At 39.6% G+C, this 27,102-nt stretch overlaps 1 protein-coding gene across 1 annotated transcript; it reads right to left on the reverse strand.

Annotated features, from left to right (window-relative positions):
* Window positions 1-5,169: 5,169 nt before the first annotated feature.
* BMS1 (BMS1 ribosome biogenesis factor) lies at window positions 5,170-26,485 on the reverse strand. Its single transcript, XM_056495145.1, has 23 exons — window positions 26,368-26,485; window positions 25,874-26,116; window positions 25,355-25,545; window positions 24,923-25,002; window positions 23,337-23,525; window positions 22,733-22,875; window positions 21,374-21,495; window positions 20,454-20,650; window positions 19,616-19,752; window positions 18,288-19,129; window positions 17,405-17,506; window positions 16,293-16,450; window positions 15,948-16,029; window positions 15,013-15,089; window positions 13,774-13,959; window positions 12,181-12,369; window positions 11,443-11,623; window positions 10,962-11,020; window positions 9,270-9,392; window positions 8,121-8,268; window positions 7,076-7,251; window positions 6,397-6,558; window positions 5,170-5,687 (listed from the first exon to the last, which is right to left on the reverse strand). Exons 2-23 carry the CDS (start codon window positions 26,047-26,049, stop codon window positions 5,451-5,453), a joined length of 3,957 nt encoding a protein of 1,318 aa, XP_056351120.1. The 5' UTR covers window positions 26,050-26,116; window positions 26,368-26,485; the 3' UTR covers window positions 5,170-5,450.
* Between the last annotated feature and the right edge of the window lie 617 nt (window positions 26,486-27,102).

Below are 27,102 nucleotides of genomic sequence, written 5' to 3' on the forward strand. Positions count from 1 at the left end.
CTGTTATTTTAGTATAACATTATTATTTTAGTATTTTTATTTTAGTATTTTATATAGTTATTTTAACCTATCTTTGCTTGCATCATTTAACCCTGTTGTGGTCCAAAACTCTCACTCTTACTGAGGCACTGAAATGCCAGGTTTGGTGCAAATCCCATCTCCAGCACAGTGGTTTTACTCCTTTCCCCATTCCTACAGAAGGAGCCATGCAGAGTAAAGGGTTCCTGATCACTCTTAATCTCTTTCCCACAAATAGTGGTGGGACTTTTGTCCCCAGGTCCTACTGGCTGTTCCTCTCATGGGAAAACAAGACAAATATTTGTTCAGGCAATTCAAAATAACCTACTGCAAATATACAATTTGTGTTTGAGTGAACTTTTTCATAAGCCAGTCTTTACCTAGTTTTTCTTACATTCAGGCTACAGTCTTCTACTACTTAAAAAAACCTTGAGAACTCCTTCACAGATATTATCCACAGATAACTTAAAATGAGGCTTAAATGGCAACCTGTTTATACCACAAAAGGTGAAATTAGTAAATGGATGATGCTGTAAAAATTCAACTGGCTTTTAATATTGAATTTCCATGGATCACAGATTTGTTTCATAGCTCCTACGAAACCTGCCCTTAAGAGTAAATGAAAAATAATTACAATAGCATTTTTCAAGCATGTTTCAAACGCGTTTCAATTGTGACTGCCAGTGCAAGAGGGGCTACAGCAGAAAAGGCAGGAAAAGCAAAAACTGGCTCAAGACTTTTCCCCCTTCTCTGCCTCCCATGAGTTTTGCCAAAGCAGATGACACACCAAACTGTTTTACATGGCAAACTGGAGCAGAGAATTGATCCAAGTCAAAAGTACCTTCCCTGTTTTCTTTCTTTAGACACCTCTGATAAAGGAAATTGGCAACATTCCCTTAGGATCACTATCCAAATGCCGACATCCTTAGGCCATAGTCTGAAACCTTGATTTTTCACTCAGGAAACCTGGCATTTAGCAACAGAAATTCAAAGCCAAAGAGCCGGTTGCTCCAGACTGCATCGTCACAGATGACCCATCTCGGGTTCACTGCAATGTTATCCTGGTGCCAAATAACTTTTCAACACAACAATCTTCCAGCACAGGGATTTAAGAACCTCCAAAAGAGGGAAATATAATCCAGAAGAAAAGCTTAAAAAAAAAAAAGTGAAGATAAAAAAAAAAAACTTCAGCTATACCCAGCAACGTCTTGGGGAAAAGAAATGAATGAAGGAAAAAGTTGTGGATAGCTCTTCATCTGATTTTATGCAGTCAGCATAGAAATGCTTTATCATCATCTACAATATAAGCCACCCAACATTCTTAGTAATGTATAGAAGCACATCTCTTTTTTGTACTAAAGAGAGTTAATTTTCATCTATTTCCTCTATTTCCTCCATTCAGGCAACTACTTAATACATTGATCTTTGTTGCATTTCCATTTTCTCCACCAATACATTTCTTATAATTGGAATGAGCTGCTCTATTAAGCTTCTTAATAGATTCCATGTTCTCAAAACCCAATAACTTCAGGACAATACATTAAAATAGACAACAAATTAAGCTTGGTGTTTGTGAATGTGAGACCCCATCTGCAGTGACCTTTAAAGTTACTGCAAGGACGATGTTTAGAATTGGTTGCAGAGAAACCAGTGTCTGATATGTGTAATTGCATTAGTTTGTGCCAATGCTAAACACCCTGAGACTCTTTTGATGGCCAGGAATAAATTAGAGTTCTGATATGAAGCAGCAATGCACACATGTGCAGATGTCAGTGATTTCACTTAGAGCTGTGGGGCCACAGTTCAGTGGAATAAACAGGACCTCTGCACCACCCAGCACAGACACAGCCTGGTTTGAGGGATGGAGTCTGGTCTTAGGTCTGTATATGCAAGCAGTGTTGAGCATTACACACAGAGCAGAAGTATTTTGACAGTCTAACATATTTATTTTAATTATATCAATTGGATCCAACAGCTATGCCACAATACCACACTAACTTAGTTTGAAATACCATGTGAATAGAGTTTTTATTTGCAAACCATTACAAAGATGTAATGCCATTTAAAAATAGCAAGCAGTATAAAATAATTCTCTCCAGGCTGGTTAGCCCTGGTGTGATTTCTACCTCCACCAATAGCTACACTGTTACCTCCATATGCATTTTATATCACTTCTTAAGTCAGTCAGAGGGGTTTTCTGCCACAGCTGAAGAGCAAGGTGACCTGAGAGGGTGAACACCTGAGACACACAGAGCAGGCACACTGACAGACACACTGCAAGCAGCTGGAGTGGGTACCTGTGAGGATGCCAGATACAGCCTCTAGGACAGGGCAGAGATCACCTCTGCTCCAGCAGGTGTAGCACCAACTCCAGCCTGAAATCAGACTGGAACAACACCAAGAGCTAGGAGGAATGAGGCCTGCTCAGGTGAGTCTGGGTAGATAGCCCAAAATGGAAGATTATCTTCATCTAGCATTATGCTTCCTGGGAAAGGCTTTATTCACCTGGCACTAGCCTTTGCTAACCACTTCCACAAATAGTTTCATGGGTAACATCAGCAACACAGCTGCCCTCCTGGCTGCCAATCAACCCCTCACACCTCTGTCTATTTTTAATTCCAGTGCCTGCTTCCTTGCAATTTCAGTTTCTCTTCCAAGTTACACATTTCAGCAGCATCACAGGGTGAGCTGCTGTTGAAATCCCCCTGCTCACAGACAATCAGTCAGTATACACTTCCATGTGAAATACTTTGGCATACAGTTCATTTTGTATTACCCTGCCTGGATGACCTGTATGGCACCTTCTACCAGCACATTACTTTTTTTAGCACGGAAATCAGTGTACAAACGACTTTGCTTTTGTTACAGTTTTCTGTATTTGCCTCAGGCGTAATCACGAACACAACTGCTAATTATTTGCACCTCCCACAGCGCTGGCTGGGCTTATCCAAATAAGAACAGCTCAGCCCTCTTCCACCACCTGCCAGCCCAGGAGTGCTGCCAGCGATTCCCTCTGATAACCCAGGCTTCAGCAGCTCAGGAGGAGCAGTAAATATTGTTTGTTTTCCTAGGGCAGTTCTACTTGCAGGCTGTGCTGAGTGATGTGGGGCTGGGCAGGGGCACAGCTGAAACATTCCATGCTAAAACCAGGCCAAAAGCACTGTGAGAGATTGATGTCAGTACTAAAACCAAGATTATTTCGTGTTTGGGGACAAAACCCAAGTACCTTTGTTAACTGGCATGTGGCAGTTCTCCCCAAAGCAACATTAACATCTCTCCCAGCCACGCAGGGTTTTTTAGCTATTTTCAGGCTGACAGAAATTCCATCCTCCTCATGGTGCAGCGCTCCCTGGCACTGGAGCCTTCCTTCCCTGCAGAGCTGTAAACCCAGGGAGCAGGAGCAGCTGGCAAAGCCTGACCCAGCTCCCTGTGCCACCCCCTTTGTCCCAGCAGGGCTCACAGCACACACAGCTCCCATGCACTACCACTGCCTATTAAACTTGTCTTCATTTCAAACAAGTCTGTTAAATTTACATTTTCTCTCCCACTGAAGAAGGCTACCTAAAGAAAACAAAAAGTATAATCCAAAACAAGTATCTTATACTGTTCTCCCAGGTGTAACATCTTGGCTCTCCAAGTGCTTCTCCCACAATGAAAAGACTGAAGTCCACAATTTTTATCCCTGGGGAAGCTTTTATGGATAAACCAGATCTAAGTTATCTTTAATTACATGCAAATAGGAAATGTGAAAACCTAAAGTCAAATGTTGCAGTGGTGACTTCCCAGGCACACAAAAAACCAATTGCTTGTCAGTGTGGACCCATGGAAGATGCAAACAGCAGCACCTAAGATGGAAGTTTGCTCACAACAGCATAAAAACAGAGTTAACAGGAAAGCCTTCCTTGATGGCTTAGGTTAGACCTAGCCTAGCACAGCTGGACAGAAGCAGAAAGAACCCTGCAGAAACAAAATCATGGCAAACCATCCTGTACTGCTCTGTAGGGGCAAAATGCCAACAACTTCCTTGTAAATCTCTGAAGGCAGCAGTTGTCTATTCAGCAGAGACTCTTCAATTATTCAAACATAAATCACGTTTTCATATTCACGTGACCTCATCTGAATTTCACAAGGGAAAAAAAAAAATTACTGACAAATTAATTTGAGTCAGGCATCAGCCTAGTATCATATAGACAAAGATGGATGCATTAGAATTTCAATATCAGTAAATAGAACATTATGAGATTAATTAAGAAAATCCCAAAATACTAAATGTTAAAAAAAAAATCTACAGACCCATTCAACCAAAAGCTTTTGTGTGAGGCAGCCTGATCCCACAAGGGATCTCACATCTGAGATAGCAAATATTACTACAGTGTAATAATAATGAATTTCAGCTTGATGACAAAGAGTAAACTTATTCAGGAAGGAGCCCAAGAAATTACTGATATTATCTACTCCACTGCCTGTTTGAGGATGAAGTATTAAAAATAGGTATATCACAGTAACCACTTGATGCCATATATGGCATAAAAAATAAATTCTGCTGCTCCTCTCAAAGCCTTCTGTCATGCAGAGAAAGACTTCAACTATCAGTTAATTTAACAGGACTGAAACCACCTCTTCTCTCCCTTCATCTTAAGCCTAACAATGTACCATGAAACCAAGCTGGCTGGATACAGGAAGATTTCCCAAAGGATGCAAGTTACCCTGTCAGTGCTTACCCCAAAGAAAATCACAGAGTAGCTGCACACCTTTGGGAAAGGTTTAATACTGTTTGTCCAGAAAGCTGCAGTCAGTGAGGGATCTACTGACAGCCTCAAAGTGCCAAAACTGGCCAAGTAACACAAGATCTGGATGCAACACTATTTTGAAGATCTGCTCAATAACCTAGTGAGAAGCGGAAAAAAACTGAGATGCTTTCATGCAGGGGCAAATGGTCTAAGCATAGGAGTGAGCTACTCTGGTCAAAGATAAAGAATTTCCAAAACTTCTACCCAGTAACAGTTGATCTTCACACCTTTTAATAAAATATTTGCCAAGAGCAAAATTTAGGTAATAGCTCAAAGTAAGGAACATATTTGGAGACATTCAGGGGACTTTTCTTCCACTGAAGCCCACTAAGACAAAACACAAAGAAACAATATTCTGTAATTGGCATTAAAATACTTTATTGGCTAGATAGAATATGCAGTATGCAAAGAAATATACTGAAATACAAAGTCCTCCAGAATACTCCTGTATAAAAACCACAATTCATACTTCTACATCTTATTTATATACATTATCAAATGTATTCAAGAGTCTAAGGTCATATTTGCATTTCTTTCTTCTCTTGAAAGCACATCTGGTGTAGTCCAAGGCCTTTTTGTTTCTTCAAGAGAAAATTGCATAGCTACCCTATTTCCTCATTTGGCCTGAAATCTGATGAAATTTTACATGCTCTTCTCTCCTTTACTAGATCCTTTCAAGCTTGACTTCTGCCTCTTTTTCTCCCTTTGTCCCAGTATGCGATAGACTTTTTTCTTAGCCTCCTTTTGCCTCTTGAATTTCTGCTCATCCTCCTTCTGCTTAACTTTGAGATACTCTTTAAGCTGTTCCCGATGCTTTGCTTTGGCTTTCTGTATCTTGTAATTATTCACTGTACTCAAAGCACTGAGAAGAGCTGATATCTAGAACAGAAAATAGACAGTCAATATACATGCAGCTCAGTTTTGGTGAGCAAGAAAGTGTAACCTCAGCAGAGACACACATAATGAATCAGAGATTCAAGGCAAGTCCTAATTATCTCTGCACCTGTTACCTAATTTCTAAAATGGTTTAATTATTTATCCTGTTAGGAAGTTAATCAGAGCTTTAATTTTTGTGAACTCTGATTTTGGTTAGGTAGCTTTTAAAAGGCTATGCCTAATTGCTACTATAGACTGCTCAAACTGCAGTTTGGATCCTCTTGCTTTTGCAAGCACTCTAATTCTCAATTTTGGAAGCAGAGTATTTGCTTCAAATCCTGTCTGTGTTAATAATGCATGGCAATGACAAGTCAAATAAAAAACTGCAGCTGCCAATTTAAGTCATCCATAATATGAGAGCACTAAATCCAAGTGAAGTATCTTGCAAGTGCTGTGACAAGGACAGAAGTTGTATTTAGGCTTCAGGTGACCTACTAGTCTAAAAAATAGACACCATCCACTCAGTGACAGTTCCATAAACATACTATGTGCCAAACAGGAACAAAACAAATTGCAAGTGATCATTTTTCACTAGGAACATATATATCTTTAGCATTAGCAGTAGATTCAAGTGCCAAAACAATAGTTAGGAAAGCTTTAAACAACACTTTTACCCTTCAGGAGTCCTTGTCTCAGAGTAAGTGATAATTACCTTCTTTTCATGAGGCTCCCTGATAACAGCTGGTCTCCACTGGTCTTTTGGAGTCTTGCCTTTCTTCTCAAGATTCTTAGGCTTGTTCTTAAAAGGCAGTGCCTTTTGCAGTGCTTTAGGAATGTGGAGCTTATTGAAATGCCTCTTCTCCCTCACAATAGGCTAGAAGAATGGATACAGAACATATATGTAAGACTCATGATCTTAAAAAGCTTTTAGTTAATTTTTCATCTTTCAGCAGGGAAAAAACCCACAAAACATCACAAACCCCACAAAACACCCCACAAAAAAGAAATACACACCCCTCAAAAAAAAAGCCCAAACCAAACAAACCACAAAAAACACAAACCAAAAGTGAAAAAACAACATTCTCTGACACCCTTGGACTGAACTGTAAATGGTAAGCTCACCCCAATTACTATAGGAGAAGTCCCAGTAAGCTCCTGGAGAAGACTTCTACCCTGCAGATTACTTTATAAACTTTAACTGACCCACAACAATCTGCTCTCAACTGTTTTATTTCCATCTCCTGCCAGGACTATGCCTTGTGGATAAAAATTTGATGTCACACATGCAAGTGTATGAACATGTATTATACTGCTCTCAATTTGCACAGGTCTGAGACACACTGCAAATTTGACTGGTTTTAAAAACAAAACAAAACAAAACAGAAATATACCTTATAGAGAGAATCCTTGTTTTGTTTCAGTTTGATGCCTCTCTCATACCTCAGCTGGCCTGTTGTCTTCATCCCACTCCAACTATCTTTCTCACCTGCTGGTTTCAGCAAGGATGTTACGGGGTTATAAAACATTGGGATAGAAACAGGATACCAGGTCCTCACAAAAACAATATCTGAAAGAAAAGGGAATGTTATTTGGCTCTAAAACAAGAGTTCATCACATCCACACTCTAAGCAAAGATTGCCTGAACAGAACATGCTAGCACTGTGTTTGGTATATAGACCAAATGCCCTCAGCTTGTGGTAAAAGCAATGCAAAGCCCCACAATGGCATGAAGAGACACATTCCTGAAGAGCAGGCAGCTGAATATCATCCTGTTCATCATTCATATTCAAGAATAAGACAGAGAATTCATATATGTAGATGTGCCTGTATAATTACTGACAAAATCAACTTTCCTTTCTTTTGCCTATTTTTATAAAAGAACTAAATTGCTTTTATTTTGCACTATCCATGATAGTGCAACACACATTTTGGTGTGTTTAGGAAAACCAGTCATAGAAACCCAAGTAACTCATATTCTGAACATCACAGGAAAACTCAGCAAACACAGGAGATAACTATCCCCTGCATAATTTCCCAAAAAGGCTACAGAAAAAAGTTGACTGGAGTTATAATGCCAGTCCCAGGATTTCTCAGAAAAGTCCTTTTAGCACTAGTACCACTAAATTCAATTCATTATGTTCAAGGAGAAAGACTGTGTAAAACATTAAAACCATGCTGTGTAAAAGATTAAAACACTTCAAGATACATGTCTTCAATTTAAGCCTTTTCATCTGCATACTATATGACTTTTGAGTACAAGTGAAAGAAGTCCAACATAAAATACACTTCTTTTTAATTTCACTCTGCATCTCACAAGATATTTCTTACTCTATGAATTCACTCAATTAACAGACCCCAGAATCCTGAGGCACGGCTTTGCAATCTATGAAGAAGGATGAAAGTTGTGTGATAACTTACATGCAACGTGCAACTTACCACTCATCAGCAACTTGTCTTCAAAGGTTGCTCTGAAAGCCCCCACGGGAGCTCGGAGCGCCTTTTTGATCTGCCCTCGGATGCCGCTCACACTGCGGATCGCCGCACCTTCAAACTTGGCCACCTCCAGCTGGGAGTTAAACATTCCCTGAAAATGTCAATTACCCACCATCATTCAAGAGGCCAAGTCTCTTTCCGTGGCCACAAAAACAGAATTCCCACAAGCATATCTTATAAAGAACCAGGAGGAGCATAGCATTGTCTTTAGACTATGAGTGCTGATCATACCAAAAACACACTGAGCTGACTTCAGGTGAGCTGCTGAAAGCAATCTACTTAGTCATATATCACAGGCAAGCATTTAATACATATATTTAAAATTTCAAAACAGAACATATCTACAGAAGCTTTACAGTTCTCCTTTAAAGTAATTTGCTGGAAATAGGGTATTTTAAATACAAGCTAGCTGCCTTAAGTTGCTAGTTCTGAGATTCTAATACAATATTCTTGAAGGTTTGTGCTTCTTTCATACATCACAAGAAAAAAAATCTGTCTATGCCTAGTGCAAATATTTGAGTGCTTCATTGCTGGGATCACTGCTTAGCTGCTTGCTGCCTCAAATGCAGAATAACCTAAGTTCTCCCTGAACCTGAAAGTCCAGCTAAGCACAGCAGGAAGGTCAGTGAACATTCATTCCTGCAACACTTCCCACCCCAAACACTTTTGTAACTGTAACTGAGAAGCCTTAAGCACTGCTAGAAGTCTCCTGTGACTCCAGAGCTGAAATTTAGTAGGATCAGACTGATACTTCCCAGATACAGGTTTACAACCTCCAAAGGTGTCTCCCACTGTTAATCATGGGTTTTAGGAAGGAAACAGGGGGTAGGAAGGAAAAAAATCACACTGAATGCTAACCAGGAGACTGTTCCAAAATTTTTGTCTGGTTAACAATAATTCATATTTCTTGGCTAGCCATCAGTACCTTTAGAGATCACATGGAAAGGAGCTCAAAAAACCACAAGCAGCTCCTGAGATCCAGAACAGCATTCAACAATAACTGAGAACTGCCTCAGGAAAGACAATCCCAGCTTGCATTCCTTCCTAACATCAGTACATCTGGTTTTACAGTATACATACCTATGAACTTACCTTAATAAAGCAAGTGTTCTTAAAAATTTTGAATGGAAAACCGGTTAGCTTTAATTTCTTTACAATAGTTATGGATTTATCTAAATCCAGCACGACTCCTGTCGCAGCAATCCGGAAGTCAGGCTGAAACGTCAGAGATGAAAGACACTCTTGAATGTGTATTTCTTAAACAGTGAAGACCATTTAGAATCACAGACTCACAAAACAGTTTGGATAGGAAGATCATCTAGATTACTTAATCTAGTCCCATCCCCCTGAAGTGAGTAGGGATATGTTCCAATACATCAGGCTGCTAAGAGCCCCATCTGAATATTTCCAGGGATGGGGCTTCCACACCCTCTCTCATCAACCTGTTTGTGTTTTACCATGCTTGTTGTAAAAAACTTCTTCCTCATATCTAGTCTAAACCAACCCTTTGAATTTAAAACCATTCCCCCTTGTCCTATCACAGCAAGCCCTGCTAAGTTTATCCCTAGATTTCTTTTAAGCCCCCTTTATGATAGTCAGTGCTGATCAAACAGTGCTGGTCCCAGTACAGACCCTGAGGGACACCACTTGTCACCACTGCACATCAGGACACTGAACTGTTGACCACTATCCTCAAATGTGGCCATTCAACCAACTCCTCCATTAAACAGTCCACCCATTGAATGAATCTCCTTCCAACTTAGGGAGAAAAATGTTGTGGGGCACTGGCACTCCACATTTCACTTTTAAGACTCAGAATTTCTAACCTTTACAGAAGTACCACAGCATGAAAAATGCAGATTGACTAGTACAGAGTAGTTGAAGTACTGCTGACATAACATTGCTACATTTACTAATGAGATTTCCAGAACTGCCATTCTAATTACCTTGAAACTATCTAAAAGTCCTTGTGATCTACCTCACTATATTCTCTTTATGAAACAGAATCTTACTCAGAAAGAAAGTCTCAAAGGAGAAGTGCTTTGTGCACTGCTCTTAGACATTTCATTATATGAAGGACACATGATGAAAATAGCCCTTTAAAACATGTAAAAAGACAACTGTGAAATAGCATATTTTAGGCATATTTTAGGAAGGAGATAATAATCACCACTCTGATTGCTGTCAAGCTCATTACAATGCCATGCAAAGCTTTTGTTACCAGCTGTCTGCAAACATGAACTACCTTTGATTAACATGTATCTAATAAAGATACTATCTGATAAATACTGCTTTAACACTATTTAAATTGGAATTATGGAATAGTTTGGTTTTGAAAGGACCTCAAAGATCATCTCATTCCAACCAACACCTCTGCCATGGGCACCTTCCACTAGACCAGGCTGCTCACGGCCTCATGCAACCTGGCCTTGAATCCTTCCTGGGATGGGACATCCAAAACTTCTCCGGGCAACCTGTGCCAGAGCCTCATCACCCTCACAGTAAACTATTTTTTCCTGAAATCTGTTAAAAAAAAAAAAAATCCACTCCATACAGTTTCCCACCTCACCTTAATATACATATATTATATTATACGTATATATGTATTATACATATATGTTATATTATATATAATATATATTTCAAAAGCTTGAGTCCAGCTACTTTCTTAGCTCTTACAACTACACCTCTTTATCATAATGTAAATCTTCTTCCCAAAATATATATTTTTTGCTGAAATACCCATAGAAAGTGTTAATCAACATTCTGTGGTAACAAACCTACCGTTGTGCCACTGACAGACTGAACTGCCAAAAATCCTGTCCCCTGAGGAGTGATGGGCCCTAAAAGAAAATTACATTTAAAAACTTCTGAAAAGTTTTACTACACAACATCTATCCCCTATTTAAATTCCAAAAGCTTAAAAATACATGACAAATATACTCAATGAAGAAAACCAAAGTTTAAAGATCCCAAACTACTGCCCACATTTAAAGCCCCATAAAGGAATGGTTAAGAAGTTAATCATGCAAGGCTGGGCCCATAATGTGTGCAAAGTCTCTGTGCACACAAACCAGGTTCATCTTTGATACACTAAACTTAGAAGAATGCTCACGGATGAAAAGCCAAGCAATTCACAAATCATTTAAACAATCCACGAATATTAGACAGCTGCCTATTTTTCTCCTTGTTCCCTGGGGGAATTTGAGGAGTTCTCCCTGCAGAAGCTGCCTGAGGCTCTGGGGGCAGAGGCAGGGTGGCTCACCCCAGAAGGCGGCCCCGCAGTGCATGTGCTGCGGCGTGTACTTGAGCAGCCGCTGGCGCCCGTTGTGATCCTCCATGTAGAACAGCGGCACGGTCTGGAAGCGCCTCCAGCCCAGACTCAGGATCAGGGGATCCCGGCTCTTCAGGATCTTCTTGTACCACCGGTGCTTCTTCAGGCGCAGCTGGGTGGAACAGAACGGACTGTGCTGTTACAGGATGGCAACAGTGATTCTCAAATTCAAACCTCGGTTTTTCAGGAAGGATTGAAAGCAACTTCTAACTACACTAGAATTTTTTATACATTAAGTTTTATCTTTGTCTCTCACTAACATTAGGTTGACTGGGAAAAATCAATCAGTATTTCACTCACTCTGAAGCACGTATGTAACTTCTCTGTAGTCATTTGTATCTGGATCATGAAGGTCAGAGTACAATCAATGTTTGCAATTTAGCAATCACAGTATCAGACCTTAGTCCTGAGACACCTCTGCAGCTGAACATTAAACAACAGTAACCTTTTCTGGTTATCCAATTAAGCCTGTAAAGATCCAGAATCTGCTACTATAGAATTACACCTTGTGTCAAAAGCAAATCCCCGATTCAGCAGACAAGGATGGAAGTTTCTCTCTGTGTTTACTGTATTTTCAGTACACAGAAAGCAGGAACTCCAGACACCCTGAAGCACACCTGTACTGAGATACAACATCTAAAATGGCACTCAGCCCTTTTAGCTACATACCTGTACATAGCCGACATTTCCCTCGCTGTTGCCCAGACCTCCCAGGATGATAGGATAATGAGGATCAAAATTCAGGACAAATTCACAGGGCACATTCTCAATCTCTATTCGAACATACATCCCAGGCCTGAATCCCTCGTACTGCACTCTGGTCTCATCATCTTGATCTTCAAATTCCGCTCGATTAAGCTATGTGACAAAGAGAAAGCCACCATGTGTTTCACAAAATTCAAGTATTAACAACTTGATCATGAAGGACTGGTTCTATTTAAAACATGCTAACATTTATATCAATCTTTTTGGGAAAGATCTAATAGGTTCTTTGACTTTCTATTCAGAGAAAGGATCTCTACCACCACAAAGCACTTCCAATTTGAGATCCCAAGTGGGCCTGTTAGGCTGCTTGAAAGACAATATCCAAGAGAAGCAAATGACTGAGTGATTTCTGATACATCTTTCATAATGGTGACTTTGGATTTTACAGGCACAACTGTAAGAAGTACATTTTTTGATTCAGGAGCCCAAGTACCTTTTAAAGTTAACGTCCTGATCTTTAAGGTGTCACTTTATGAGGATGTTGTGCCCCTATGTTACTAGCAGCTTAAAAATATTTTTGTGCAACCTTACACTGTATATCATCAAAAGCTCTTCTGTACCATATGGTAAGAAAGTAGATATTGTGCAAATATTTAAGAACATATCCTTGTGACTAAGAGAAGCCTCACCCTCCTGTTCTAGCTCCTAATGTTTAGCTACCCATAAGACACTGATTCTTTTATTGGAATGTCCTTCTTTACCCTTTAAGTGCTCTCAGTACATCAGCATACCAGAGCTCATATTACCCTTTGTGACATAAGCTAATACAAGCAGGTAAGGATTAATTTAACTACTATTTAGGGCAAAATTTTGTCACAAGACAAGACAGTGAAGTTACTAACAATGTAAGGCGGTGTTCTGCCAATTCAGACAAAGAAGGAAGCTACTTCCTTTACTTTAAGCTTACAAATTCTTATGTAAAAAAACAAAGGAACCAAATCAACACCTCACATTATGCTGAAGACTTCTAACACATGTACAGAACAACAGACATTAATTATTTTTTTCCCAAAATAACTTCACAGTTGGATGAAAAGGACTGTCACAGAGAATTTACTTATCCATTAATAACACTGTAAAAAATCACACTAAAATAATACCAGGAAAATATATGGCAGAAATTAATATGTGGAAGATTTTCACCTTCCTACACATAAAAGGATGCCTTTTTCATTTAAAAAGTTTTTAAGTAGTTGAAGTTTAGATGATACATCCTGGCTTATTCAGCAATTTAAAGTATGGTTAAAAACTGCACTCAGTTTAAATTCAGCTTTCATTTGTTTGGCTTGTTTGCTTGTTTCCCTTTCCAGATAATAGAATCAAAAATTTCAAGCATAAAAAAATCACAAGCATATATTTCTGTGTATTTTGTGTACTTTCTGAAATATCTCCTGAGCATCACCCGTGTCTCCAGGAAAAAAATCTTTGGGAGACAAACTCTGTGGAACATTTTTGAAGACATATAGCCAGAAAAATTGTCAAATTAGCAGACTGTACCTGTGCTTGTTTATGCATTTCTTCTTTAAGATCATCAAAGTATGTGGCATCCCCTTCATCATATTCTGCATCAAACATTTCTTTAAGTTTTCTTTTCTTGTCCATGCGCTCCTTTTTCTTTTCCTCCTCCTCAGGTTCTGGTTTGGACATTTTTTCATCTTCCTCCTCCTCTTCTTCACTTCCAGACTAATCAACAATAAGTTGTCAAACATGTAAAATGGTTCACTGAAAACAATCCATTCTGATCAAGAGTTTGATAGATATTATTAAACAATACTTTCAGAGATATTATTAAACAATACTTTCTTACAGTGTCAGTTATTAGACACTTGAAAAACATTTCCATTTTATACAGAGATTAGTAAGCTATTCATACAAGGAGACATAACTTCAGCAAGGACCAAAAGATCTCATGATCTAATCATATTCCTTTTTACTGACAAAACTTTCTTGATTAAAAATAATTTAAATGTGAGGAAACAGACCCTAGAACTGATCTACCTGTGATTCTACAGCTAATATAAGCATGTGTAATACAGGAGATAAAAAAAGTAATTGCTGATAGCATTGAGCAATACCATGCTGGAAGGTAACACTCTAGAGACCAGGGAGGAGAAAGTTTGTTTACAGACCATTTGAAAACTGCCAGAATTATACCATTACAACAGCTTTGCAATTTTATAATGAAATGCAAAGCCATCAAGTTGCTCAGTCCAAAAAGAAATTGATTTTTCAGTTTGTACTGTCACAGACAACTACAGTTCTGTTACTGGAAGACATCCAAGCCACAACATAAAATTGCTTCCACCAACCTCCTTTATGCAGATAAGAGGAATGAACTAGGAAACTCTGTCAAGTTTCCACAATTTGTTGTGTTTAAACAGAGTGCTATAATCTTCTGCATCAGATGAGATGACATAGTACAAACAGTCATGATTACATTTGGTTTTAAAATACTTCTGTCATGCTCCAGATCCTCCAGCTCTTGATTAAGCCTGACACCTACTGTTAAATAAGTGAGGTGACTTCTACATAATTAACTAGAAACAAAAATTCAGGCTCAGGCTAAAAACATGCCACTCTAGACAAAGTCAGCAATACACACACCTTTTCTTTCCTGTTCCCACTGATTTCCTTGCTATTGATTCTATGAACACTGAATTTATTACACTGGGGGACTATCACTTGATAAGAAATTCACAGCTATATTGCTAAAGAACATTAAAATGCAGATCAGACCTGCTCTCCTCCAGCAGCAGCCTTTCCTTTGTGCACAACCCCAGTTTCCAGATCTTCAAAATCTCCATACAGCTCTTCTGCAACAATTAGCACCCAAGACATGAGAGCATTAGTTAACCATTTTTTATTACCATCAAGTTTTATACATTTATTCTGCCCTCTCTTCAGCTGAAAATTCCAGGCTACTCAACGTGGCTTCTCCTTTATCCTTTCAACACCCTTATAATTTAAAAAATGTATAGAAAGTTTAGATCATCCCAAAGAATTCCTAATACATTAGTTTGCACTCTGATGACACAAGACACCAGCAGAGCAACTGAGCTCCTATGTTTAAGTTTTAATAAAATAAAATACAGCTGACAGTTTTTAGATTAAAAACAAGCTTATAGAAGCCTGTCAGACCACAATCACTACACATGTAAGATACAGTCACATGATTAAAATTTTTCAAATATTTCCTAATTTAAAAAAACAAACAAACAAAACAAAAACACCTCCAAAACATCTGAAGACAGATCTCACTTTTCAGCCAACAGTGAATGGCAAGTTTGTCTTTCCAATAAAGAATAGTTTCTGCTTATTTCTACCATGAATACCCAAAAGAATAAACCATATATGATGAATAGATGAACTTATATACATAATTCAAAGCTGGCATGTCCAAGCGTTGAGACTAAGGAGTAAATCTGGTAATTTAAATTACATACTCTATTTTTCAGAAAGTAAATTTCCAGGATGTGGTATGTGCCTACTGTTTCTACAGAGACTCACAGCAATGTGTAATTATGTTAGTATCTATATAATAATTTATATAATAGTTTGAAAGAAACTGTGAGTATAGCACTAAGGCAAAATATTCTATATACATAACTAAAAGTCATACTTTTCTTAAAAATCCTGTATACATGAATCATTTTCAGAAGTGTTACACATACCATCTTCCTCCAACAGCTTTGCTGCATCTTTATCATCCTCCCACTTTCCAGTAACAAAGCAGTCCCGAATACTGCTCATAACCTGCAAAATAAGTGTCATTGCCTTGCTGATGATCAGCTGCAGCTGATCATCAACAGAACTGTTCCAAAGACATTCCCCACTGCCCCATCAGAGACACCACCACAGAGACAATTCTCACATGCAGCTCCACATCAAGACACCATTACCAAAACTACACAATGCCTTCCCAGGTCTGTTCCAATGACAGCTCAGTCATACTCTATGAGACACAGCCAGGACAGAACCAGGCAGGACATGCAGAAGCAATTATCCAATGGCATCACCTCTTCTAAATCCCAGTCCTGTGGCTTTTCTACCAGGAATTTGGAGCAGTCGAGAGCATTAGCCTTCTGTTTGGACGCTTTGTCTGGACGGCTGACACGAAACAAACCTCCAAGCTCATCATCTGCATCCTCGCTCTCCTGGTCCTCATCCTCGACAGCTAAACCAAACACAGAGGCTGTGATGATCTCCCCCACAGTACATGCATGAAATTCATTAATCATCCCTCTCCTCATGTTTCCAACAGCTGCAGCAGTTTGAGGAAATAAAAGCACCAAACTGGAACAGTTTTAAATGTCAAATCCTGAAGAAAAAGGTACACTGATCCAGTTGTTCTCCTAACTGAAATCATATTTTTTAAAAAATTGTCCAATAAGTAAACAGAGGACGCTTGTTCAATATCACAAATTGGAACAGTATCAAAATTATCTGTGAACAGGAAGGACATTAAGCTTGCTTGTAAATCAAGAATACCAGACTGGAGAATCTGTCAGAAAGTCTTCCCACACCTGCACTGTAGAAGGTTTACAAAAGCCAAACTCTCATAATGCTCTGCAAAGGTTCTGCACAATGAGATTTGTGCATTCAGACAACCACTGGAAAAGTTGTGAATGAAACATACATAATTACATACATAAATTACATAAATAGCAATTTTCTCTTCCTTTTAAGCCAGCTATTTTTTCCTTGACAAACATCTGATACTGTCATGTCTAAGAGACTCCTCCACAGTCACTGTGAGACAGAAATTCCTGAAACCAGCCAATAGACAACATCCCTTTATGAAACACAATTACCACAATGGGTTTGCATAATAGCTATCAGATGATTACACAAATCACCAAACCTTAAATGCTTGGAAGAAATAACTGTACCAGAAAACATGAGTAACAACTGAGTAGTCTGGAAAATGAACTCAAAATACTTTTTATGGGAAAAGTAAAAACTGTCTTCTTATTACAATTATTAGTGAAAATAAGCATCAGCAATTAAAAAGCCAATTAACTCTCCTCAAGCCTCCCACCAAAACACAGTGCTCAAATACTCAGACTTGAAAACTGGTAACAGCTAAAAGCCACCATATATTGAGACAAGTTTCCAAACAGATGTGTACCTGTTCCATATACAAGTTTACGAAGATTGGGGGTTGATCGCTGCTGTCTTAGAAAGGCCTCAGCTGCCTTCTGTGTGAGGTCCTCTTTCCATTTAAGTGCACCTGAAAAGGGAAAAAAAATCATATTCTATCTCCAAAAAAGAACAAGAATCAGAAATTACAAAAATAATTTGAACAAGGACATGACAAGAGGCATAAGAAGTGTAGACACAACCCACAGTTTCTTTTTCTCACACGCCATATATATACAGAACCATAAACCATGGATAACAAATTATACCTGATTTTATTTTTTTTTAGGATGGAATTTTAAAAACTTACTAACAACAGTAACAGATTTGATCATATTTTCGATGATACATGCATTCTTCACAGACTCATGGAATGGCTGAGGTTGGGAGGGACTTCTGGGGGTCTCTGAGTCCAGCCCCACTGCTCAAGCAGCACCACCTAAGGCAGGCTGCTTAGCACCATGTCAGAGTGACTTTTGAACATCTCCAAAGATGGAGATACCTGTTCCAGAGCTCAGTGAGTAGCTAACACATCTTAGTAACATTCCCCCAAAAATGTTTTAGCCTTTCTAGATGTAATACAGCATCATAATTTGTTTTACACACATAGCTATAAAGATTAAAAAGAAGTATATGCAAAATCAATGAAGTTTTGTTTATAAAATGAATCACCTCTGTTTTAGAGGATGAAAACCTGACATTGCATACTACAATGCAAATGAAAGGCTTAATAGCAAGTATTTCAAGCTTTCCTAACTTTGTTAGTTAAGAAATATATAAAAATACATATACATATATATAACAGGCAACATTATGGAATATTTACTAATTATATCCTTTAACAATTAATACAATTAAAGTGGACAGTCTACCTGTTGTGTCAGCAGAAAGATCTACTTTTTCTTCATACTCCTCTTCCTCTCTCAACAGATTCTCCACATCATCATCCTCAGTATCTACAGTTTTAACTTTAGTCTGTCTAACACTATCAGCTTTCTTTGCTTGACTGTGCTGCAACCCATTCCTATCTGACTCTTCAGCTTCTAATTCCTCATGTGATCCTCCTTCATCATCACCCTCTTCAAGGGAAGAATTCTCAGCCTCAGATTCTGATGCCTCTTCTGCAGTGCAGTTTCCCGAATCTGTAGTGAGCACTGCTTTTCTTTTGGGACTGTGCTCTGAGATTTGTGATTTCATTTCTGTACTTTCCCTATTCATACCATACTGCTTAGATTCAGTTCTTTTATTTGCAGACTCAAATTCACTATCTGAGCTTTCATCTTCGTAAGTCCTTTGTAAGTCCCCCTCCTCCTCATCCTCCTCATCCTCCTCATCTTCCTCCATGTCACTGTCTTCAGGCACAGTTTCTCCTTCTTCTTCAGAGCTCATCTCCAGATCATCATCGCTGTCTGCAAATGCTGGTAGCTCATTCACAGCTTCTTCCTGAGCCACCTCTGTTTTCAGACGCTTGGCTCTCCTAACAGCCAACCCTTCCCGTAAGAGCACTCTCTCACTTTCTTCCTCAGCATCATTTTCATCATCACCATCACTTCCATCTTCAGACACTGCTTCTTCTTCATCTTCTTCTTCTTGGTCATCTTCCTCATCACTTGCTGCATCATCCTTTTCCTTCTCGTCATCTTCAAACACAGCCTTCCGACGAACTCTTCCAGTCTTCACATCCACCTGCCTCTCTTCTTTTGGCATCACAAACCTGTTTTCCCAAAGGCCACATTTGGGGTAAGATGGTAAAGTAGAAGAAAATTTTAATAAAAGAATGAAGTTTCATGTTAATACTTTTAAACAGTTCTATGAATTTTCTTTCAAATAAAGTGAAGTTATGTAGATCATTAGAAAGGCACTGGTATACTTTAATGTCTCCTTATTCAAGAATATTGAATGTTACAGCCAAAAAGAATTCCAATAAATTTCTTCATTTTCCATGGAATGAATTAGGACAGAAATGTTACTTGTACCAGCAAGAAATTCCAAGAAGGCAGGATTACACTGCTGACAAAACTTTCTAGTACCAATTATTTCTATCCCAAAATACAGCGTGGCATACGAGTAATCTCAGAAGAGGAAGAATCAGACAATATGTCATTTTACTAGCTGTGCTCTATTGAGAATTTTTCCTAAATTAGAGCCTGAAATTAGACATTCATTCATGCTAAAACACTGCCCAGCATTCAAAACTTACTCTTGTCCTACATCTTCTGAACCCAAGGGTGTAGAGTCCATGAACAGAGAGACTTTGCTTGATGCCATCTTAACATCAATGGCTGAGTGTGTGGAGATGAGGCTCTGAACAAGTTCATGATTTGGCCTCACTTCCTCCTGGAAAGACAATGGTCTTTACTTTTCAATTAAGTTGAATAAACAAATGTCTAATGACAGCTATTAGTTTAAACCAGCAGAAATAACCATATGCAAGAAAAAACTGCAGGACATTTTAAAGAAACATTTTCTCAGAATAGAATGGCAAGGTCTCCCCTCCCCTCTTCACATTTCAAGAATACCGACCCAAGAAAAATTAAAGAGGGACTCCTTTACAATATGCAACCCCTACAGTAAATACCAACAAACACATTATCATAGACCTAAAGGTATTTAACATTTAGCACAACAAAGGGAAAAAGAACTGAAATCAATTCGTTTGTAGGCAAATCTTTTTCTTTTTTTCTCCCTTTGACCAGTCAAATCCTTAAAGTCTTCTCCCAACAATCACCATGCCCTGCAAAATAAAAGTGATAATAGTCCAGCCAGGAGATTTCATAAATCTTACATCCATATTTATGAAGTTGTTATACAAACTTTAGGTACTTAATATTAACTGATCTTCCAATGTTTTGTACAATAACAGATAATAGAAATATCCCTTCTCTGAAATCCCTGAAGGAGAAAAAAACTAATTATCCACTGTGGATAGATAAGGATTGCCTATTTTGAAGAAGCTTAATTTTAAACACTTATTTTGGCTTTAAGGATAAAAACTACATTTTCCAAGAGAATTCAAATCACCAACAGCATTCTTTTACCTCTTCTTTTTCATGAGCATGGCTCCCACCAAGGTCGATGTAAACAGCATCCTTATCATACACAATACCCCCAACTCCTGACAGAGGGGCATAGACCAGCTTCTCTTTCTCATTTAAGGAACGTTTCTTCTGCTGCTCTGGGAGAGCACAGGGGTCTGGCAGGAAACTCACATCACTTACAGTGAAGTCTCCTACACCTGAGGGGACAGACAAAAGGAAGCAAAGTTTGCACAACGTTTTGATTCTGAAATCTGTGCAATTCACCATGGAGAGATCCAAAACCCACCCCCCTCCCCCCAAAAAAGGAAAAACAAACAAACCCAAACATTGTGGCATTCAATGATTCATCAACAGGAAGCTATCTGCCAAGCATCCAATTCCTCTGCCTTACCACTGAAGTTACACAAGTATACATAAATTCAACAGAATCCTGCATAGCTTTGTTTGTTTCTTTGCTTGTTTTCAAATGACATAAACAGCAACTCACTCTTCTGAGTGGGTTTGTAAATTTATTATTACAGTATTTTTTAATTTAAACTTTTTATTCATTCCCTTAAATTATTCAATTCTGACCATAAGAATATATTACATAATTTACACCATTCAAATTTACTTTTCATTATTAGGGCTGGTATGCTTCACATTTTAAGCACCTTTTAAAGTGATACACCTTTGAAAAACTTTAAATACTGTGAATAACATGTTTATCAAGCAACAAAACTGCACAATTAAAAACAAAACTAACTACAAGATTTATTTTCACAAAAGCATGTGCTATAAAAAAAAAATTCAAAAATATTACAGGTATTCAGAAAGGTGAAAAATCTGCTGTATAACATACTTTAAAGATACAAATAATTTCAGCTACATTGTTTTTCACAGATCAGTACAGAAAGAGTTCTAAGACTCTGGTAAATTACCTGGCATATGAATTTGACTTTTGTTTTTTAGGTGTGCTCCTCTCAGGTATCCATACAGTGATATCTTCCTGTCACATTTGGGATTGATTCGAACATCCTCTGGGTTTGTCAGCTCTTCCATTCTACTCAACATTTAAAATGACAGTTAAAATACCCAGAGTTCCAATGGCAACTTTTGAGAAAAGGTAATTTAAGAAAAGAGAACATCACTGCTGCCACTGCATGATCTGCAGACTCTAATAATCAAAACTGAATTATCATAAGAAAGAAAAAATTCGTGGGAAAAAAGATCTTCTATAAACATTTTAGAATTGTATTTTAAAAGTTGTATAATTATGTTTAACAAATTTCCAGAAGGTTTACTGACACTTCACTGAACAGGCACTGCTTTCTTAGCACATTTTAACTACTCTTTATCAGCTTTGCACACACAACCCCCCATAATCAATTTCACCATCAGAGGGCAAACAGCTGAATGTCACATTCCCTGCAGCCACACAACACCTTCTTTTCCCTAAGAATGGTGGTGAGAAACATAAAAGCAACCACAGAAAAACGAGTAGCTGCTTGCAGGCAAAGGAGGGGGACTCCTTTCTACATGGCACATGGGAGGCAGCACAGAGAGCCAAGGCTGAGAATGGGGACACAGCCCGGCTGCAGATCAGCTTCAAGCAGGATCAACAGCCAGGAGACTGCAACAGTTACAGCAACCTAAAACAATGTTACTGGAAAACTAGAGTGTGGGGGGTGCATTTTCCCTCTCTTTGCTCTCCATATTTTGCAGAACTTTGCACAATGCTGATCTACTTCTCTGACAATTTTTCCTCAAGAATTTGAGCTAAAGAAGAGGCTCATCCAAGGCACCTTGGATTATGGTGGGAGTTTAGTCATAACTGTAAGCATTCTGGCAATAAAATATGAAAGGTGAGGTAATTTCTCAAGCAAGCACAGCTGCCATCAAGATTACCTTCATTTTCCAAAGAGACTGTGAATCAAATGCTATACAGGGAGACGGAGCAGAAGGAATATTCCAGGGAACTCAGGACTAATTCACCTGGTGTTGTTTAATCACTAGAATGCCGTTTCTTTTCCACAGAAACTCTCTATAATCATCGACAAGCACAATTATTTTAACTATCCTGTGTTTGAAAAATACTTACAATATACCAGAGGGGTGTACATGATGTGACACAAGTGAAAACTGAACAGCACAAACCTGCAGAGGCGCCTTCCCTTCCCAAAGCCACTCAGGGAACACAAACACCCATTCACACACAGAGCTGAGGGCTAGGAGCACAGCTTTTTCAAACAACAAGGTGCTACCCACGCTGAGACTGAAGAGCAGAGAAAAACACATACCTGTCTGCAAGAACATAGGGGTGAGACGTTTGCCAAGTGAGAGGCCGGAATTTCATAACCGAGATAAAACGCCCCAAATTGTGAATTTCCTGCTTTTGATACTCTCCATGAACCATTCCAGACAAATAAAACAACTTAGCACCCTAAACACATTAAAAAGACATAAAAACAGAAAAAAATATATTTAATATCCATAAAACTAACAAGAAAGAGATAGTAACGCAATTCTGATTTGTAAATCTTAATTAAAAATTTCACATTGCAATTGGTTCTGAAAGATCAAAATAACAAGTTTACTCCAATATGAAAATTGTCCCCTAAATCTTAATGGAAAACTATTCACATACTCAAGACCTCATACAGACCTACATGCATATCCTCCTTGCACAGCACCTGCATAAGAGACCTAGTAGCAAATTTAGCAGCTTCTCACACTGGGATCAAGAATAATCACACATTTTAGCAAATAAAGATAAAACAATCTGATACAGTATCAACCTATTTAAAAGATGTAAGAACATAATAAACACTTAAGTAATGACCCACTTTTAATTTAGCTTCCATAAAGCAAAATATACAAAAATATTAACATTAAATGTCATACCGGATACACTTCAGTCCAGAATCTGTGCTTTAACTTCTTTTTAGTCTTCTTTAATTGTTTGTTGTTCTTGAATGTGTCCAAGTGGGTTAGAACTCCCATAATTTTGGGAAAGCCATGTACCTGGCAAATGTTCAGGAATTCAAATGTCTCCATCTCAAATCCAAAGCTGGCATCAATGAGCATTAGAACCTGCAAACACAACATTCACATTTCACTACAGCAATACCAAGTGTCCACATGAGCTAATTTTAAAGACCACAACTTTAAACTTTTAAGCTTCTCAGGAAACAAAATTTTGCAAAAAAGTTCTGTACTTTAAACTCATATACCCTGAAAACCAACTTTGGCTTTTTATTTGAAGTATGGAACTTGGCTGCTAAAGATGTTCTAGACGCTCTAGGAATGCAACAGCATTCAGTATTACATTAAATCTGAACAAGTGTTTACCTGGTGAATTTAAAACATGCAAAACTGATTATCTTCCAAGATTTTTAGGAACATCTTAGGAAACTAATATAACTCGTTTCTGTGTCTTGGATACTCTAATGCTGCTAAGGCCAAGTGTTTTGGAAAAATGAAACTAAATTTTTCCCTTGTTGCAACTGCTGTTACACATCGCTAAAATGCATTGCAACAGGGAAACAGCCGCAAACAGTTACATGAAAATAGAAGCAAAGTTGGTTTAGGGTCTTAACGATAAAGTATTTAAAGCACACAGGAACTGACAACAGATCTTCAAGCACTGATGTGATCTCAGCCCCTTAACAATAAATCCAAACAGATTCTCAGGACCACCATTTGCACACAGAATCTGAAACATCCACCAAATATACTTGCAGAAGTACTTGCATTGTTTGCTACATCTCCCTTACTCAGTAGAAAGCATAAAAATAGAATAATATCTAGATCAGTGTACACATGTATTTAAATATTTAAATAGTTAATACTTAGACAAGGATCCAAATACCTAATCAGCTGTGAATAATATACTCCAAATCTACATGTAAAGTAAAATTCTAAACAAATGGATCACGCACTGGATCCCCAGGATCAGTTGATGCCATTTTTTGATCCAAAAGTTTAAAGTAAATTACAACAGTGACCACATTCCGCTGAAATCAGTTGTATTAATATATGACATTCTTCACAGATGGAGACTTCAGAGTGCATTAAAAAACCCAACTAGTAAACTAATACATATTTCTACTTTGAACATTGGTTGAAAACTTCTTGACTAAAAATCATTTTCAGATCTTATAATATGGCTTAACCAAATTCCTTAATGAAAAATCATTGTGTCACCCTGTCTTGTTACATCTTCCACTAAAAGTTTATCAGTTGCATTAGAATGAAGTTCAGCACCATTTCCCTTCTCTCACATCATTCCCATCACCACACACACACTCTCCTTTCCTCCACCCTCACATAAGGTGTGTCAAAGAGCTGAGATGTTGTTCTCTTTGAAGAGACAGTTTTGCCTTTGATAGCAAAAAACGTGTAGAGAAACCAGACACCAGTGCAGTCCAATTAAAAGTAGTATTTTCAGTATAAATTATAGTAGAAATCACATTCCATTGTTAACTTACCAAATCAGCAACTTTAGCCAGGTCAATCATTGTGTTAATGTCACATCCACATTCAATAATGGTCAGCCGGCGCTTTTTACCTGGAAACAGAATTAAGCATCAAAAACTGAAACAGAGGGAGCAAACATTCACCCAGTTTTCTTTTCAGGTCACATTCCTGAAGTTCCTCCAGGGCATCTGGAACTCAGATTCTGACCTAGCATGTAAATCACCCAACATGCACCACTGTAGAAGTGTCTGGTTTTACCTGTTTATAATTTTTTATTTAAATATATTCAGTTCTTCTTCTGCTGTATATATGACATACCACACATCCAAATGATTTCTTCAAAATGACCAAAAATTAGGAGAACATGAACACATTCCAGCTCTCAAAGCAAGACAAGCAAGGAGCACAAAAGAAACATTTTTTTCTCCTATCTTTGTTCTCACCTGAAACAATTGTAACAGGACCCCGGATTTCAACCAGCTTTTGCCTTGTGAAGTTCTTAATGAGACACTTTATCACAGTGCTCTTCCCAACTTTGGGAGGGCCAACCACAACCACCACCACAGGAGGTGGCTCCAGGGGAGTCCGGTCAACCACGGGAATGTGATGCTTTTTAGTCTTCAGGTCCTGAGTTCTGAGAAGAAATTTGTCATAAATAAATATAGGAACATCATTGACAGTGAGACTACTATTTGAAAGGCTTCAGTATTTGCAAAAGCTTGAACACAAAGGTTGAGCACAAGCACAGATACCAGGAATTCCCACTGATTCTAAGGAGCTATTCAGTTTTAACACAGTGTAATCAATGTAACAGAGAGGCACAACCTGACTGCGTGAATGATGAACGCTAGAGAGATATACAAGTGAAAACTAGAGTCTGTGTATTTCTATACAAAGTAACAGAGAAACCCCAGGCCCTCCTGCCGCCTCTGCACACTCTGGAGCCGGTTCCCACTTCTCACCGATGGAAAGTCCTGGCCATCCGCACAGCGGACTGCACTGTAAAGGCCTTGGGGTTTCTCTTCCGTGCATTCTCCTCATCTCCTATTCCCAGGTCATTGAGATAACGTTTCCTTTTCTTCTCTGCCTTTGGCCCGCTATGCTTCGCACGATGCTTCTTCTTCTCTTTTTCCTCCATCTTTCTGGTTCACCAGTTGTTTACACGCAGTAAGATTCCGAGTCCCTCCGAGTGACGGCGGGCGCAGCTGGCACAGTAAGAGAGCACAGTTAGCACAGGGCACAGCAGCTGGAGAACACCGTGCAAGCACCACCAGACCAACCCACGGAGCCCGCTCACGCCCTGCCCGGCGCACGGCACCCCGGGCCCTGCATCCCGGCCCAGGGCCGCGGGCACCGGGCAGTGCCCCGGCGGTGCGGGGCTGCCGGCCACACCGCGGGCCTCAGCTCGCCAACGGGTCCTGCCGCGGGGCCCTCCCCACGAGCAGCCACCACACACCTGTGCCGTGCCGTGCCGTGCCGTGCCGTGCCGTGGGCCCGGTCCTGCCCGCTCCGCCGCCGTCCCCCGGCCCGGTCCGGCCCGGCCCACGTGTGCCCGCACCGGCGGCTCCGCGCGGAGCCTCCCTCTGGGAAACAGCGGCTGCGCGCCGGGTTCCGGGAGCGGCGGAGCGCTATTGCCGGCGCACACGGCGTCACACAGCGGCAGGGTGGCGGCGGCGCCGCGCAGCCCGCACCGGGAACGGGAACGGGAACCGGCCCCTGTGCGCGTGTTTAGGAGTCAATTACTCTCCTGCACACTCTGTGAAAGCCCGCGGTAGCTGCCCCACAGCACCCGGAGCGGAGGAGGCGTGCGGCCCCTCAGCTGCCCGCGGGTTCGGGACAGCCCCCGTACCAACTGGGAGATGCGACCCAGCAATCACTGTGAGAAGAATAAAAGATAAATCCTTGCCGAGGACCATGGGAGGACGAACAAGTCAGAGCCTATGAAGAGCTTTTCAGTGTGATGAACTCGGGCGGAATCACAGAAACGAGTGGGATTCCCGCTCTGAGCCCCCTGGGCACAGCCAGGCCTTGGCACCGAGTGCCGGGTTCCCTTCAGCCTCCGGGGACGGGCACTCCACACCAATGGCAGCCCAGTCCAGTGTCTAATCACCCCTTCTGTGAGGAAATTCTTCCTAATTTCCAATCTAAACCTCCCCCGGTGCAGTTTAACGCTATGTCCTCTCCTCCTGTC

This window comes from Oenanthe melanoleuca, chromosome 6 (genome assembly GCF_029582105.1).
Source record: "Oenanthe melanoleuca isolate GR-GAL-2019-014 chromosome 6, OMel1.0, whole genome shotgun sequence".
NCBI lineage: Eukaryota > Metazoa > Chordata > Aves > Passeriformes > Muscicapidae > Oenanthe > Oenanthe melanoleuca.

What these genes read in the sequence shown, in the direction of transcription:
- BMS1 (XM_056495145.1), bottom strand. Translation starts at nt 26,049, where the DNA reads ATGGAGGAAAAAGAGAAGAAGAAGCATCGTGCGAAGCATAGCGGGCCA. An exon ending in AGGACTGGGATTTAGAAGAG is followed by an intron (nt 16,030 to 16,292) that starts GTGATGCCATTG and finishes CTTATTTTGCAG; the next exon opens with GTTATGAGCAGTATTCGGGA. An exon ending in CTGCGGGGCCGCCTTCTGGG is followed by an intron (nt 11,021 to 11,442) that starts GTGAGCCACCCT and finishes ATTTTCTTTTAG; the next exon opens with GGCCCATCACTCCTCAGGGG.